Source organism: Chrysochloris asiatica, unplaced genomic scaffold (genome assembly GCF_000296735.1).
Source record: "Chrysochloris asiatica unplaced genomic scaffold, ChrAsi1.0 scaffold00103, whole genome shotgun sequence".
NCBI lineage: Eukaryota > Metazoa > Chordata > Mammalia > Afrosoricida > Chrysochloridae > Chrysochloris > Chrysochloris asiatica.
Window position 1 is genome coordinate 3,949,462 of NW_006408621.1, and position 18,769 is coordinate 3,968,230.

Consider the following 18,769-nt stretch of genomic DNA (forward strand, 5'->3'; position numbering starts at 1 on the left):
AAAAACCACTCAGAAAAATGACATCAATCAGTTCATACCTGTTGATAATTACAGTGAATGTAAATGGATTAAATGTACCAGTCAGAAGACAGAGAGTAGAATGGATAAGAAAAGAGGATCCTCCAATATGCTGTTACAGGAGACATCAAAAAGATGGAGACAACCTATCAACAGAAGAACGGTTAGGCAAACTTGGGTACATACACACAATGGAATACTACAAAACGTTGAAGAATAGTGATGAATCTGTGAAACGCCTCACAATATGCTTCATCCTGGAGGACATTATGCTGAGTGAAATTGGTCAATCACAAAAGAACAAATATTGTATGAGACCAATGTTGTAAATAGTTGTTGTTTTTTTTTAAAAAAATGTTTTCTTGATAAAAGAAACAATCTGTGAATCTGTGATGGTTACTTGGAGGTTGTTTGTTGTTGTTGTTATGTGCCGTGGAATCGGTTCTGACTCATAGTGACTCTGTACAGGGTTTCCAAAGCTGTAAATCTTTATGGGAGCAGAAAGCCTCATCTTTCTCCTGCAGAACTGCTTACTGTGAGATTAGCAGCCCAATTCGTAACCACTATGCTACCAGAGCTCCTTTTCTTGGAGGAGAGAGGGAAATTGTTCGTGGGCTAGAGGGTAGATGCATGTATCATGGATGACAGAGCAGACAATATACAAGAGGAAGGTTAGCAGAGGAAAGAAGGTAGAGGGAGACACAGGCAGGAATGCAGTAAAATGAATAGAGGTAAATACAGTTAACTGTTGGTACATGGAGAGAATTGCAACCATGTAATGAAGCAAAGTACATGATTTTGTTGAATGTAAAACTAATGATCTGCTCTGTAAACCTTCACTCAATTCACAATAAAAAGTTGAAAAAAAAATTAAAGGCAGTCCAATGTGTGGTTGGGATGGCATTCCTGAGAGATAAAAATTAAAGGCAGTACAAATGTTCATTGGAAACAGCCTTCAGTGTAAATCCTGGCTCTCTGAGGTGAACCCTGAGCTCTGAGGTTATTTAGCTTTCCTACTCTGCTGCTTCCTCATCCATAAAATATAGATAGCAATAGTACTTACCTGATAGGGTGATTGTGTGGCTTAATTGATATTAAATAGTTGGAACAGTTGTTGTTAAGTGCCGTCAAGTCAGTTTCAAGGAGTGGCTGGTGAGCTTGCACCTCCGACCTTGCATTCAAACCGACCTTGCAGTCCAGTACATTAACCCACAGCTCCACACCAGGACTTGGAACAGTATGTGGCAGTAATTGAATTCAATAAATGTTAGCTTACATTTTCAAGTTAATACTCACAGGTCTTAGGAAGGGGAACAAAATATGATAAAGTCCCAAGTTTTAGAGTTAGGCAGATATGGATTTGAATTTCAGTTTTACACATGCTACCTGCGAAACTCGGAGTCCTGGTGTCGCACTGTGGGCTAATGCATCAGTCTGCAAAGTTGTGTGAACTGCAAGGTTGGTGGTTCAAGCTCACCAGCTGCTCCTTGGAAACCCCATACAGGGTCACTATGGGTCAGAATCAACTCGACGGCACTTAACAACAACAACACCTAAGTTTTTGAGTCCTGGTGTGGCGCTGTGGGTTAATGAGTCAGACTGCAAAGTCATTTGAACTGCAAGGTTGGTGGTTCAAGCTCATCAGCTGCTCCTTGGAAACCCAGTCAGGGTCACTATGGGTCAGAATAGACTCGATGGCACTTAACAACAACAACCTGTGAAACTCATCTTCATACACAGAGTGACTATGAGTTGGAATCAACTCTCTGGCAGTGAATTTGTTTTTGTTTTGTTTTCGATAGTTTTACCTGTGAAACTTTGGCATTATCAGTATATTACTTTTGCGAATTTCCATATCCACACCTGAAGAAAGGAAAAAACAATATCTGGGTGTTAAGCACTGAACCGCTAAGTAAAATGTCAATGGTTGGAACCTATCAGCCACTCCACAGGAGGAAGATGAGATAGTCTGTTTCCATAAAAGATTCATAGTCTCCAAAACCCTATGGAGCAATTCTACTCTACCCAACAGGGTTGCTGGGAGCTGAAATTGACCCAATGGTAGTGGGTTTTTCGATTTATGCCATGACATTGTTACAAAGATTATATGACAATCAAATATAAAGTACAAGTTATAAAGCATACAATAACCTTTCAATAAATAATCATTACTCTCCTGAACCTTGTTCCTTTGAAGGTTTTTTTCTTTTAGTCCTTTCCAAAGGTTTTTCCTTAAAAAAAAAAAAAAAAAAAGGTTTTTTTCTTTTAGTCCTTTCCAAAGGTTTTTCCTTAAAAAAAAAAAAAAAATGAGAGTTTATGATGCAGACATTAACTCAATCTATAAACAAGAATTATCTTTTGAAGTTGTATTTTGAATGTTTTGTGTTTTTTTACATTACCATTTCTTATAATAATTTTTCTCTAATCATTAAAGACACTGAAGTAACTTGCTGAAAAAACTCTACTTTCAGGTATAATTGATATGGCTATTTTGTCCCAAGAGTATAAGAGTTTAAATGGACTCAGAATCTAGAATTTTAAAATGCACATATTGCTGCTAAGTATTTAAGTTTAAGTGAAATGTTTACTGATTTGCATTTTATTTAAGAAATTCAACCAAGCTCTTTAACTTATATTCATTATAATAATAAAAAGAAATATTTACCTAATCTGACTATTGAAGCAAGAGTTTCTATTCAAATGATATATACTTATGTACTATATACTTCTTATATAAGGCTTAATTTATGTCAAATAAATAATTTGATCAGTCTTTGATAGGACTGTTTCATAGTTATGTTTATTAAAATGGTCTGTGTCTCTTTGATGAGAAGAGATAAATTATTAACAATTGCTTTTGTTGTACACAGCTGCTGTTACCCCTTTTGGTTATGCATCCAAGTTTGAGATCCATTTTGATGACAAGTTTGATGTGTCTTTTGGGAGAGAGGGTGAAACGATGAGTCTAGGTTGCCGTGTAGTTATCACTCCCGAAATTAAAACTTTCCAGCCAGAGGTCCAGTGGTACAGAAATGGTGAGTCTTTATCAGTCTCTATTGAAGCCTCTGTTTGATGAAGGCTTCAGGCTAGTTCCTCAGGCCTAACCTGTGTCCATATATGCAGATCTGTTATCAGAGTTGGAGTAATCTGGAAGTTAGAGGTGATAACCTATTTATGCTTTAAAAGTAAGTTTATATATATATATAAAAAACAACAACAATATATATGCATGTGTGTGTGATTTGTGTGTATATATATATATATACACACACACACACACACACAAATCACACACATACACATAAATATATTTGCTGTTGTTGTTAAGGACATCAAGTTGGTTCCAACCCATAGGACCCTCTTTTAGGGTTTCTAATGAGGGGCTGGTGGGTTTGAACTGCTGACCTTGTGGTTAGCAGTCCAGTAATTATCCCTACAGCACTACACCAGGACTTCATATACACACCAGGACTCTCCATATATTCCATACACTGCAAGGTTGGTGGTTCCAAACCAGCAGCCAAAATCCTATATAGGGTAGCTGAGTTGGAACTGACTCAATGGCACTTAACAACAATGGTTTACATATTGTTGTTTAAAGTACAAAACATTAATAATATATGAAGGGGCTTAAAAAGATCATGGAAAAAAATGGAATTAAAAATCTTGGAATTTTCCCACAAGCTTTTTGAAGCCCTCTGATATTTTTTGGAGATTATATTTTCTTATCACCAAGTGGTAAGTAGACAGAATTACAAAGTAATGTTTATTTATTTTTAAACTTATTTGGTAAAATACGCTTCCTCATAAACTTATTATTTATACAATAAGAACTGTGTGAAACTTCTTTCAAAACCTAATTATTCAGCAGAATAAATTAAGAGGAAATTCAGACCTTGGTGCTCTTGTTCAAAGGTGTTATAGGCTCTTTATGGTTTGAAATTTCTGGTATTTTCTGCAGATAAAATATTCATCCTTACGTTCAAGGATACAAAAGTAGATTAAATTATCCTCTTTTTTCAAGATTCTATTAAAACTGAGGTGGGAGGAACAGAATCACAATCTTTTCCATTGTTAGTTTATTTGCCTTTCAATCACAATTTAGTCATATTTTGTTTCAAAAGGGCCTAGAGTCATTTTGGTGTGAGCAAGAAACAAGTGTGGCACACAATATGATCAGCACTGGACTGATAGACACAAGGTCAGCAGTTCGAACCCATTAGTCGCTCCTCGGAAACCTTATACAGGGTCGTTAGGAGTTGGAAATGACTCCACAATACTTAATAACAACAACATATGTCATATTTGGGTGGAAGTCTTTTTAAAGGCTTAGATAATGCTCCAAAGTCAAAGGAAACCAAACCAAGCAAGAAAGCTGTCAAAACAAGTTGATTTGTTGAATCATTGGACTTAAAGAAATAATGTGATATCTAAAATAGTATCATAAATCTTAGATACAGAAGAACTGAGTTTCTACACCAGATTATCTCATCCAATAGACAAAGAAAAAACAAAATCCAGAGATAATAAGAAACAGTCCAACATCACCCAGCAACACTCTAGAAGAACCAATCTTAAGACCCTATTGCTCTCCCTTTATGTCCAGTTACTGTATGTCTCTGATCAAAGTCTAATGAAGAACTTTTAAAAAGTTAACCTCACTGAAAAAATCTATACTTTCTCCAACCTTTCTACATCCCTTTAGCCCACAAAGATATCCTCTCCAGGGAGGGCCCCTATGAGTTGAAACCAACTCCATGGCACTAACAACAACAACATATGATACTCTTAACAGTCTCAGAAACAGTTGCATCAGCAGATAGATTTTTCTCAAAATAAAATATTATAGAAAATTATTTGGGATCTTGCATTTACAGAGAATGAATAACGTTGCTTTCAATTATATCAATTTTTAAAATAAAGCTGCTAAAAGTACACATTTTAGTGACCTAGTAAATGAATTTGCAGAAAAGTGAGCCAGGGATATTATCGATCAAGATTTTATATTAATAAAATATGATATATAAAATTTGACATCAAAATATTTTTGGCAATTTATATTATCCCTTTTATGTTTTATAAAAAATAATTTAAAGGAAAAAGTATATTGTAGTACCTATAATTGCACATTCTCTCTGCTTTTTGAGCAAGAGGACTTGCAATTTCATTTTGTATTGATTCCTGCAAATTCTGTATCAGACCTTGACCCCCTCACTTCTAGTGTAGCACTTTGACAGGATGACCCAAAGCACAGAGACTTTCTGTGAGAGTCAATTAGCTTTTAATAGAGACTATGAGAAAAAGAGGGGGAAAGAGGAAGAAGAAAGGAAATTAGGAAAATGTTAATTTGCTTACCTTTTTTCTTTTAAATTCTAGGAGCACCTATTTCTCCATCAAAATGGGTGCAGGCACACTGGAGTGGAGATCGGGCAACACTGACATTTTCTCATCTCAACAAAGAAGATGAAGGCCTCTATACAATACGTGTGCGAATGGGAGAGTATTATGAACAATACAGTGCTTATGTCTTTGTTCGAGGTAAGACCTAGCACAAAGCACAATTCAAGAGCACATAGAATTCTGAAGCCAAATCAATCTACTAAAACATATTTTATTTTTTGTTTCAAATGAAAGAGCCATTTGAAAAGTCTTCTAAATTTTATGGGACAGGATATTAATTTCCAATGAATTCAGACCTAATATAAAAGGTGAACCCTTAAGGCACCAACACAAAAGTGACTGATTTCCAGACCATGCTATTAGCAATAATATCAGGACTTTTCTCATCTTCAACACACTCCCAGCACAGTTTTCTATGGGTGCTCGAGTAGAGGCGCTAATCCTAAAGATAAGAAAAAGCATCTCATCTGGAAGCTGTAATGGTAGAGATGTGTTACTTTGGGATTTATTCTTTCATATCTATTTTGGGGAGCAAGTTTATTATTTTACTCCTGGTATCTTCTTTATAGCTTGAGCTTTAGTGAGCTAGGAAACAAGGTGGTACAACTTAGCTTTTAAGAGGAACTATAATTGTTGATTAGGAGCTCTGGTAGCATAGTCGTTACGAATTGGGCTGTGAACCTCAAGGTAATTAGTTCGAAACTACTAGCTGTTCGGTGGGAGAAAGATGAGGCTTTCTGTTCCCATAAAGATTTACAGCTTCAGAAACCCTGTACAGGGTCGCTATGAGTTGGAACTAACTCCATGGCACATCACCATCACCATAATTGTTGATGATAGGAATCTTTTTTTTTTTCCAGTGGATATGTTCAGATAGGACTGTTATTTCTACATGGGACCCTGACACTTATATGGAAGACCATTAACACTTGCTGGCTACACATGTTGTTGTTGTTGTTGTTGTTGATGCTAAGTGCCATCTAGTCATTTACTACACATAGCAACCTGATAACAGGACTTCCAAGGAGCAGCTGGTGAGTTTGAACTGCCAACTTTGCAGTTCAAACCTACTGATGGTCCATTGGTTATCCTACAATGCCACACCAACTGACAAGGATTGTTGTTGTTATTGTTAAGTGCCATCGAGTTTATTCCGACTCATAGCAACCCTGTTTAGTGTTTCCAAGGAGTGGCTGATGAGCTTGAACCACCAACCTTGTGGTTCAAACCGACCTTGCAGTCCAGCACATTAACCCACAGAGCCACACCAGGACTCCAAAAGTAATATACCATGTAAGTGTTGTTGTTGTTGTTGTTGTTAAATGCCGTCGATTAGATTCCGACTCATAGCGACCCTGTATAGGGTTTCCAAGGAGCAGCTGGTGAGCTTGAATTGCCATCCTTGAAGTTCAAAGTAACTTTGCAGTTTAGCACCACACCAGAACTCCTGTATAGGGTTTCCAAGGAGCAGCTGGTGAGCTTGAATTGCCATCCTTGAAGTTCAAATGGCTTTGCAGTCTGGCGCATTAACCCACAGCACCACATACCATATAAGTAATATAACAAAATCCTCACAGAAACAGAAATGGAACCAAGATACTGATTTTCTAATGCCTCACCGGGTATTTTAAGTACAGTTTGCGATGGATGACTAATTGAAAAGTTGGCAGAGGGGCCATGAACCAAAGGCCTGATAATCTGCATCTGTAAAGACTGAAGCTAAGAAAACCCAGTGGAGCTCAGTTGGAATTGACTCAATGGCAATGGATTTGGGCTTTTTTTTTTTTTTTTTTTTTTTAAGTTTATAGATTAAGTTGTCCAAAGAAAACAACCACCTGAAGTTTATTACTCTTTTTTGTCTGTCAGTCAAGAGGTAGGGAGATTATCCAGATGGTTCCGCTCAATGAAATCATTCAGGCCCCATTTATGTTGCTGTTCCCTATGGTCCAGCACCATGTCCTATTCCAACCTGTGGAATGAAGAAGAGAGGAGAAGGAAGTGAAGGATAGATGCAGCGTTGCAGATATCACTTCTGCTCCCTCTATGGTGAGCTCTAGCCACATGCACATGTCTCATGGCAAGGGAATCGAGGGAGTGTAATTTCTAGATGGGCAGCCATGTTCTTTCTAAACCTAAAAGTGTAGTTCTAAAAAGAACAAGAAAAGAATGGATACTGGGGGACAATTAGCAGTCTACACTGGAACTCTGGTAGCGTAGTGGTTACGAATTGGGCTGCAATCCGCAAGGTCAGCAGTTCAAAACTACCAGCTGTCCAGTGGGAGAAAGATGAGGCTTTCTGCTCCCACAAAGATTTACAGCCTCAGAAACCCTCTACAGGGTCGCTATGAGTCGCAACCGACTCCACAGCACATAACCACCACCACCACTACACCAGTACGGATCAGTAACAACTTATCATTGAATTCCATGATGTACCAATAACTAGTAAAGATTATGAATATTTATGTTGTTGTTGTTAAGGAGCTCTGGTAGTGTAGTGGTTATGAATCGGGCTGCGAACCTCAAGGTCAGCAGTTCGAAACTACCAGCTGTTCCGCGGAAGAAAGATGAGGCTTTCTGCTCCCGTAAAAATTCACAGCCTCAGAAACCCTGTACAGGGTCGCTATGAGTCGGAACCAACTCCACGGCACATAACCATGTTGTTGTTGTTGGAGTCCCGGTGGGGCGCTGTGGGATCAGCACTGAACTGTGAACCACAAGGTGGCAGTTCAAACCCACCAGCTGTTCCTCGGAAATCCTATACATCGTCATATGAGTCGGACTGACTCGTCGGCACTTAACAACAACATGGTGCTGTTAGATGCCATTTAGTCTGGTCTGACTTAAGCCCAACAGAACAAAGCAATACAGACGCGTGTGCTATCATCACAATGCTTGCGCCGTTGTTACAACCACTGTGCCGATTCATCTCATTGAAGGTCTTCCTCTTTTTCACTAACCTTCTACTTTCCAAGCATGATGTCTTTCTCCAGGGTCTGGTCCTTCCTGGGGACACGTCCAAAGTACGTGAGACAAAGTCTCATCATGCTTGTTTTTAAGGACTATTCTGCTATACTTCTTCCAAGATAGATTTGTTTGCTTTCCTGGCAGTCTATGGTTTATTTAATATTCTCCACCAACACTGTGATTCAAATGTGTCCGTTGTTCCTCTCAACTGTCCAGCTTTCTAATGTATATGAGGTGACTGAAAAGCCCATAACTTGGGTCAGGTGCGCCTTATTCCTCAAAGTGACATATTTGCTTTTTAACACTTTAATGAGGTCTTTTGCAGTAGATTTGTCCAATGCAATACCTTATTTCATTTCTTCCCTATTGCTTCCATGGGTGTTGATTGTGGACCCAAATATGATTATATATAACATATGAAAAATGCTTCAGACTTTATCCACAAAAGTATTATGGGAAGAATCAGATATCACTGAGGGAAGATAGGAACAAGTCTTCGGAGTAAATTGCAGTGAAAACTGACATATTGGAACTTATCAACAAGTAAATTTGCATATTCAAACCGTCTATATACATTGGCTCAATGAGAACTGAGTAAGTAGTCTTTTCCAACCCTAACCTTAAACCATAGAATGTCTTTTGCAGTGAGGATCTACTCGTTGAGAAAATTTAGTAATGTCATCGTGCTTCCTTCATGGACTCTTTCTAGAAAGACTGGCATAATCTAGGTCTTGGTTTATAATGTTTCTCAGAGCTCACCCCCAGAATTGTATATCTCTGCCAGATTTAGCACAAACACCAGATTACTAATTATTTACCGGGGTAAAGTGTTAAAATTTGAAATTTATACTTAAGCTAGTTTTCACATCCACAAAACAAGGAAATAGAAATAGTTTCTCAACTGCATCTGATGCCAATGTGTGTGAATTGAAATGATAAAATTGGAAAGATAAACTTAAGCAATCACATTGTAAATTTCACAACGTTTAGAAAAAGATTTCACTCATAAATTTATTTTAATCATACTTTGAAGATTGTTTTATCGAAGCTGTTTTTACTGAGGTTTAATTTATGTACCATAAAAATCACACATTACAAATACAATTCTAGGCTTTTTTCTCAATATTGAGAGAGTTGTAAAATGATCACACACAATGCAGATTTAGAACATTCTATCACTTCAAAGAGATTTCAATATGGGACCATCACACATACTCACCCTCACCCCAACCCTTGTTATTGGCTGTCGTACTTTGAGTTGAATGTAGGGACCCATAGAACAGAGTAGAATTGTCCCATAGCATTTCCTACTTGACACTATAGAATAAGCACTGAACTACAAAGCTGGTCTGAACCGCAAGGTTGCGAATTCAAACTCACCAGCTACTTTTTGGAAACCCTGTACTTCTGCCTTTATTCACTGAACCCTGCGTTTTTGGGCTTTATTTACGTTGTAATGCTTATAAGTAGTTTATTCCTTTTTATTGCTAACTTGTGTCCCAATGTGTAGCTTCTACCTCACTTCTGTCTAGCCACCAGTTGGTAGATAGTTGGATTATTTCCACTCTGGCTACTATGAACAATGCTTCTATGAGCATTTCATTCACATTCATGAACATATGTTTTCATTTCTCTCAGGTTAAGACTTCATGAGTGGAATTGCTAGATCATGTGATAAATTTATGTTTACCTTTTTAAGAAACTTTTAAATAATATTCTTTTTTTAAAGCCTTTGTATCTATTGAGCTACATGAGGCCATTTTAATATATTGTTTTAGAGTTCTGACATTTTTGTTAGCTAGAAAATAACTTCAGAATCATAATGATCTGTGAATAAAGTGCTATTGCTATTGTTGTTAAGTGCTGTTGAGTCAGTTTCGACTCAGACACTGGTGGTTCAAACCCACCAGCCACTTTTTGGAAACCCTGAACAGGGTCACTATGAATCAGAACTGATTTGCTGGCACCTAACAGTAGCAACAAGAAATTTCATAGAAATGCTGAAAACTGGCTCCCAAAATGCCTCTCGTCTGCCAGGTTCATTTACAGCTATCCATGCTACTGTACATCTACATGATGGGTGCCAGCCAAACTGCCCTATCAGTGCAGGAATTGCTGGTTGTTACATTATGGCATTTAACAAAAGAACGTGATTATGGGTTCTCGTCTGTCCCTCTGGCTGCTGAGTCGCTTTCTAGCAGCAGCATTCCTGCCATTGTGTGAGACAGTCTCTGCATCTCTACCCCATTCTAACCTGCTCCACCACCACTCACCACCACAGCCACCACCATCAACCCAGTGTCCCCAAAGGAAAGAATTTCCTTCCCACAATGCTCCAGTACCCTACATCTAGTTTTAGGCAGGATGATCTAGTTACTGTCTCCTATAGCACTCCGTATGGTGGTGAGTATCCCCGCCTGTCATGCAGGAGACCAAGGTTCAATTCCCTGCCAGGGAGCCAAAGGGGCTCTGGTAGCGTAGTGATTACAAATCGGGCTGCGAACCTCAAGGTCTGCAGTTCGAAACTACCAGCTATTCCGTGGGAGAAAGATGAGGCTTTTTACTCCCATAAAGATTTACAGCCTCAGAAACGCTGTACAGGGTCGCTTTGTTTACCTTTTTAAGGCACATAGCAACAAAAACAACGTAGCACTCGGTAGTTCAAGCTCGCCAGCCACTCCTCAGAAACTCTATACAGGGTCGCTATGGGTCAGAACCGGCATTTAACAACAACAACATAGCACTTGTGCAGGAAATAAGAGCCTAGTGACAATTTCCCACCGGATTCTCGGGACCAGAAATGAATGTTCAAGACCACTATTACTGGAGTCCATCACAGGCCATTCAGACCTATTAAATTCAGAAGTATGCACTAACTTCTGCCACATTATCAAATGTTTGGGTAGCTCATTAAAGTTGCAGAAGTGCAGATCATAGAAGAGTGTTTATTCGATCAGCAAGAGTGTTTTCCCTCAGTGAATGGCTTCTCCATGTCACCTTCTTCTCCTACTAGCTCTGTTTATGAAGAATTGGTCAAATGTCAGGAGAAATTGGCAAATGTGGGCCTCCCCACACCCTGAACTCTGCCTCTTATCTTAATAGTTCTCACTTAAAAGATTACAAGTGGAATATTTTCATTCCCTGTCCTCTCCCCAAAACACTCTGATTCACTCATTTTACCATGCTTAAGGACACTGTGTCTGAAGGGACCTACTGTTTGAAGATCCCATTTCATAAACAATCATTGTCCCCAGTCTGTTGTTTAATCCTGGACTTTTACTAAACTCAGATAAACTGAGTTTTGATGTGAGTATTGCATCACAATCCTCTCATAAGTATCTTCAGTTTGGGAACAAACATTTGATCAAAACAAATGTTTTTCTTTCTCTTCCACAATGGGATGGGCAAAACTCCGTGGTTGTTTTTCTCTTGCAGATGCATCCAAAAGGTGAAAGGAGGGGCTGTTTGCTTCCTTTTAAGCCTTTCATAGTTTCCAAGTAGTAACATTGCACAATAAATGTTATAAGAACAGACTTCCTGGCACAACTTACCTTGAACCGATAACAATCTCCACCATATCTCTATTTAGTAATTTTCTTTCAGAACATTTTGGGCAGGCAAGGTCCCTGAGGCAAAGGTCAGGGGTCATTTTCAGGGCCTTCTCTATGTTCTTACCTAATGTGCTTCCGATTGAAGATGAAAAGTACACATTGTGATGTCAGTAAACAAGTTGCAAGATTGAAGCTTGCCAAAGATGTAGCCAGTATGGTGGTGCTGCAAGGAATGTGTTCACTGAGACTTCAGCCTGCTGAGCTGACAGAGTGTTAATGGGATCTTTCTCTATCTTCCCAGATGCTGATGCAGAGATTAAGGGTGCGCCAGCTTCTCCTTTGGATGTGATGCCCCTAGATGCCAACAAAGATTTTATCATCATCTCTTGGAAACAGCCAGCTGTTGATGGAGGAAGTCCTATTCTGGGATATTTTATTGATAAGTCAGTGCATACCTTAACTTCAGTCAGTTCAAGTTCAAGTTCTTTGGTCATAGAGATACATGCTTGATTTAACCCACTAATTTTAGGTGAAATTCCTTTTTTCACTCTCTGTATCTGTGTATCTCTCTACATATCTATATCTGTATCAAATGACTTCAACCCTATCTACCTATCTCTGTTCCAGAGATAATCTTTGCATTTGACTACCATCTTCAGTGGTACTGGTGTGGCACTGTAGGTTAATGTGCTGGACTGCAAGGTCAGCTTGAACCACAAGGTTGGCAGTTCAAGCTCACCAGCTGCTCCATGTAAACTCTTTTCAGGGTTGCTATGAGTCAGAAGCGACTCAATGGCACTTAACAACAACAACCTCAAGTAATTAATTTGGCAGGAATGTTATAAATTTCTCATCTAATAGAGGCCACTTTGAAAATTCAATAGTTAGTATTCAACGCATCTCATACCCATATGCCTACTATATCAGTCAGGAGAAAGATGAGGCTTTCTGCTCCCCTGAAAATTTACAGCCTCAGAAATCCTATATACAGTCACTATGATTTGGAACTGACTCAACAGCACTTAACAGAAATAACAGTATGTCAGTAACTTAAGAATATTGATTTTAGAAATGCTGACAAAATTTTAATTACATTATGGGATATAACAACAAAAATAATGATATTAAATTATGTTCATTGACAAATTCTTGCCATTTACATTCTCCAAAATTTAGCAGCTCAGCTTTTTAGAGTAAATGGGTTTTACACATTAGTTATCCAGTAAATTTAGACAGACAACAAATTGAGAAGACTGACGTAAACTTATTGTTCTCAAACTTAGTTTCTACTCAAACAATTGCTCTAATTCTCTTTCATTTTTGAGTAATGAAATTGATTATGGAAACTACTAGGGACAGATCAATAAGTTTGTACCAAGGTGTATAAAATCTAATATTTATGTTGTTGTTAAGTGCCATCGAGTCGGTTCCGACCCATAGCGACCCTGTACAGGGTTTCCGAGGCTGTAAATCTTTACGGGAGAAGAAAGCCTCATCTTTCTCCCACGGAACAGCAGGTAGTTTTGAACTGCTGACCTTAAGGTTCGCAGCCCGATTCGTAACCACTATGCTACCAGATAGAAACTACTAGGAACAGATCAATAGGTTTGTACCAAGGTGTATAAAATCTAATATTTCTAGCAATAAATAAATATATGTCCATTCCTGAAGCCTGTGGGCTCAATACCATCCAGAGAACTAGTTAGTGTTCATTTAGTATGTTTATCTGTACTCTTACAGTAAATCTAAACATTTAGTATATATTTAGAGAAATATATATAATATTTAGCAAAGTACTAAGTACTTCTGAAGTCCTCGTGTGGTGCTGCGCGGCTTAATGCACTGGACTGCAAAGTCGATTTGAATTACAAAGTCAGTGGTTCAAGCTCTCCAGCAACTCCTCGGAAACCCTATACAGGGTCACTGTGGGTTGGAACCGACTTAACAGCACGTAACAACAAGTGCTTCTAGATTATTTCATTATTTAATAATGTTGAACTGTGAAGGTTTAGGTCCACTTTTTTCATACGTACAGTTTATATTTTACTAGTCTTTGGAAAACTTCCAAGGTATTTGCAAACTTTGATCAGTGAAAGACCAGAGAGAATCAGTACATTTTGTTCTCTTGTCTTAGCCATAATAAAAACAACCATTTGTTGTTGTTGTTAAGTTCTGTTGAGTCAGTTCTGACCCATAGTGACCCAGTATAGGGTTTCCAAAAAGCAGCTGGTGAACTTGAACTGCCAACCTCATGGTACTAACCAACTTTGCAGTCTAGCGCATTAACCCATAGCGCCACTCTGTTTTAAACACTTCACATGTATTCACCATTTAATCCAAATATAAACATTTCACATATGATAACCATTTCATCTAAATAACTACCCTTTGAGGAAGGTACTATTGCTACAAGTAGGAAATGAGTAACCAACTGAAGACTACATGCTAGAGAGGAAACCTGGGTTTGAGTCAGCCAGTCCGACCTCTGGAGCCTGGGCTCTAAGCACCAGCCTAGGCAATCCTATCCCTCGTTTTCATTCTGATTTCACTGCGAAGTCCCCTTCCCTTAGCTATTCCCCAACGTAGAGCTACGCCTCACATCTGAAGACCAGCATTGGCTTCTGTTCAAGTTTACAGTGAACAAAGTTCATCCTTCTCAAGTTCTTAGTATGAAACAGTGCTCCTGACCATGTTTCAGAAATGCTCTGTATTTTTACCAATAACACATAAATTACATGGGTTTTTGTTGTTGTTGTTGTTTTGCCAACCATGCCCCCCAATAGCATGTGATTTTTGCAAGTATCCCATTTTTTAAAAAAGCATGTTGCTGACTTTCATGGATACTAAGAAGACATAATTAAACTCCGAAATAACCACCAAACATAATCTAATGGTTTCACTTGAGATGATCTGATAAGATTTTTACATTCAACTGTTGAGCTAATGCATTATAATTATCAACGTAAATTTTTTATTTATTTGTTTTCTGATTACCAAGGGCTACCAAACTATGGAGTCCTGGTGTGGCGCTGTGGGTTAATGCGCCAGACTGCATAGCTGTTTGAACTACAAGGTCAGTGGTTCAAGCTCACCATTCGCTCCTTGGAAACCCGATACAGGGTCGCTATGGGTCCGAACCGACTCAACGGCACTTAACAACAACAAACTTTATTCGTGACTTCTTGACCATGGCACATAGCTTTATTATACTACTGTGATCAAAAGTAACACTTTCAGGTGACTCATAAGCAGGACATAAAAGAAAACAAACAGAGCAGTATGATTAACCTGTAATATAGGAAGTTAGATGAATGCAACCGAAATTCACCTCTGAAAATGTCTCGAGACCTGCCAGAACTGTTTTACTTAATTTCCTCATTCCCATGCATTATGTGTTTGGGCATATTATTTGTATGAGCATGCTATTTATAAAATATGTATATATATGGTATGTCTAATCATGGCAGGTCATGCTCTGTTATTGTTACGTGCCATCTAGTTGGTCCAGATTCATAGCAGCTGGTGGGTTTGAAGCACCAACTTGCAGTTCGCAGTCCAGTGCTATCCTACAGCACCACACCAGGACTCCAAAGACAAGGTTAACTACCATACAGTATAAAATATGGCTGTGAATTCTGGGCGACAATCACTCTGGAAAATTGAATAGTCCCTATTGCTCTAAGCCGTTGGTCTGACTGTCAGACATAAGCAGGCTCTTTAGATAAAGCATTTAAAAAATAACTCACATAATGTCACACAGGGAATGCGATGGCTCCGTAAGATAGGCACAAGGTCAACAGTTCAAGCCTACCAGCCGCTCTATGGGAAAAAGATGAGGCTTTCTGCTCCTGTAAAAATTAACAGCCTCGGAATCCCTATAGAGAGTCATTATGAGTAGGAAGCAACTCAACAGTACTTAACAATAACAACAACAAGGTCACACATGTGGTAAGTAGCAAAACTGCCATTCAAATATCAGCCTGTTGGTATGTAATCTTGAGCTTTTTCTGCTCCAACACACTGTAGAAGTGTCTAGAACCAGGGTCCTCCACCCTCTTCCTGCCCTCATGAAGTGCTCTCCCAAGTCATTGGATCACAGTGGCAGCATCAGGACAGAGAAAGGAGTGTCTAAGTAGAACCTCTGGAGACAGGGGTCATTTGAAAAATCACCCTCACCCTTTCAACTCCTGCTCCCATAAACCTACCCATAGTGGCAACCGAGTTTCTACAATGTAGAGGGAATAAGTAGAAGTCAGGAATTAAAGCTGTATCTGATAGCATTTTAGGTTGTGGTGGTGTGCCATGGAGTCGGTTCCAACTCATAACAACCCTGCATAGGGTTTCCGAGGCTGTAAATCTTTACAGGAACAGAAAGCCTCATCTTTCTCCTGTGGAACTGCTGGTAGCTTTGAACTGCTGATTTTGAGATTAGCGACCTAACTTGTAACCACTTGCTTTGCTACCAGAACTCCTTAGCACTTTCTAGGTAAGGTTGAGAAAATTTTTATTGATATTACAGAACAGAAGGATGATGGTGGGGAAGGATAGAAAGAATTTCCTATCATAACCACTATCACTAATCAACACTTCCACATGAGAACCACCAGAGAATTGGACATTTAGGACATAGAGTCATGTCGAATAAGTAATATAATGAAAATTTCAGTGCTCTTATTGAAAAAAAAAAAAAAAGATGAACAGGAGTTATGTAATCCTAATACTGTATAATTCAGTCATACCTTGGACCCCCGAAACCCTGTGAGCAGGCTAATCATGTAATACAAACTGTCATCTTCAGCTCTCTGGAAGCATGGGACCTACTCCGTCCTAGGTAACAGCTGCTGTAAGAGCATCTAATTAGAAATCAGAAGTTTCAAGCACTTAATCTTTTCCTGACAGACCTGGGAGTCTCTCTGCATCTCAGTCTCATCTGTAAAAAAACAAACATAGTACAATACCTTTCACCCTCACAAGATGGAGTGATCACCAAGTGTGAAATATGGGATGATATTTCCAAACTACAGTGCAAATCAGCATCTTTTACAGTGTCTGCTTTCTTAGCATTAGTGCCATTTGTGAACAGAAAATGCCTAAAAAAGGGAAAGAAAAGAATCAGTACTGTTGGAACTGAAGACATTGGCAAGGGAGATATTTGAGGGAGCCTTCCTCTCTAAGTCACAAATGTAAAGATGATAGATACTGGCTTGGGCTTGCTTCTGTTTCCCTCCAAGAACAGAGTTCTTTCCCTGCTGCTTTTAATGAGTTCAAAGAGCGTATGTGTGTTCGGAAGCATCTGACAGTGCTTTCTTTTTGTTCAAGTTGTTGTTGTTGTTGTTGTATTGTGGAGTTGGTTCCAACTCACAGTGACCCTGCACAGGGTTTCCAAGGCTGCAAATCTTTATGGAAGCAGAAAGCCTCATCTTTCTCCTGTGGAGCAGCTGGTAGTTTTGAACTGCTGACCTTGAGGTTGGCAGCCTGACTTGTAACCACTACGCTACCAGAGCTCCTTTTTGTTAAAGTTGTTGTTGTTGTTAAGTGCCGTCGAGTCGGTTTCGACCCATAGCGACCCTGAATAGGGTTTCCGAGGCTGTAAATCTTTACGGGAGCAGATAAAGTAGACACAGTTAAATAGAACTGAGTAGCTTCAGTTACATATTTGGCAAACCTCTCTTGGGTATTTTATAGAGAGAAGCTCTGAAGCGATAGGGAGGGTTGGCAGCTTTGGAGTTATTTATTCATATTTAGTCAGACTTCATTTTATTTATTTTACATTTTCTTTTCTTTTTATCATTTTTGTTGTGTTACATATATAAATGACAACACACTTGCCATTTCTACAACCTTCGCATGTACCCTTCAGTGAAGTTAATTATGTTCATCATCTAGTTCAAACATCACCACTAATTCTTCCTGGATTTTCCCATCACCCTTAGCTCAGTGTCCACTACAGACTTCTTTTAACATTTTTTCAACTTCCTTCTTTCCCTTAGATGTGAGGTTGGCACAGATACCTGGTCTCAATGCAATGACACACCTGTGAAGTTTGCCCGTTTCCCAGTCACTGGATTGATAGAAGGACGCTCCTATATATTCCGGGTTCGAGCTGTGAATAATAATGGAATAGGTTTACCCTCCCGAGTGTCTGAGCCAGTCGCTGCTCTGGATCCAGCTGAAAAAGCTAGACTCAAAAGTAAGCATTTTCATTTTTATGTTTCCTAAACTTTTTTTCCCCCTAAATGTATAAGAATTAGCCTCATGGCAAGGTTGTGCCTCCCTCTTCCACTAGAGGGAGAAGACAGTAAGAAATCTTTTATTAATCAGATTTTCCTCATGGTTTAAAAAAAAAAAAAGAAAAGATTTGTGTTTTTTGACTCATCCATTCTAAAGGCTTTCTGCTTCCCTAAAGGTTTACAGTCCCCACAATCCTGTACAGGATCTCTATGAGTCAAAATCAACTTGATAGCAGCGATTTTGGTTTGGGGAGTTATTTTCAAAAGGACTTTATTTTCTTTCCTCTTTTTGCTGATTCAGATCACTTTGCCTTGTTTCAAGTGAATTCCAGCTATCATTTCTGAAATGAAATACAAAAACCTAGCACCTAGGTAGCATTTTTGTTCATTGTTGTTGCTGTTGTTATGTGTCATCAAGTCAGTTCCTACTCATAGTGACCCTGTATAGGATTTGGGTTACAAATATACTGCATGCCTTGTTTATAGTGCTTTGTAGCATGGCATTTTTTACAAATTGAAGTTTTGTGGCATCCTGCATTGAGCAAGTCTACTGGTGTCATTATCCCACTAGCATGTGCTCACTTTGTGTCTCTGTGACATGTT

The 18,769-nt window shown here is 38.8% G+C and overlaps 1 protein-coding gene across 1 annotated transcript in view; it reads left to right on the forward strand.

The window, feature by feature from the left end:
- The window catches only part of MYOM1 (myomesin 1), a 161,101-nt gene that overhangs the window by 25,223 nt on the left and 117,109 nt on the right, over nt 1–18,769 (forward strand). The window contains exons 7-10 of the mRNA XM_006867294.1: nt 2,889–3,053; nt 5,395–5,556; nt 12,238–12,379; nt 17,927–18,126. Coding sequence (XP_006867356.1) covers nt 2,889–3,053; nt 5,395–5,556; nt 12,238–12,379; nt 17,927–18,126 — 669 coding nt within the window. The remainder of the gene's footprint in view (nt 1–2,888; nt 3,054–5,394; nt 5,557–12,237; nt 12,380–17,926; nt 18,127–18,769) is intronic.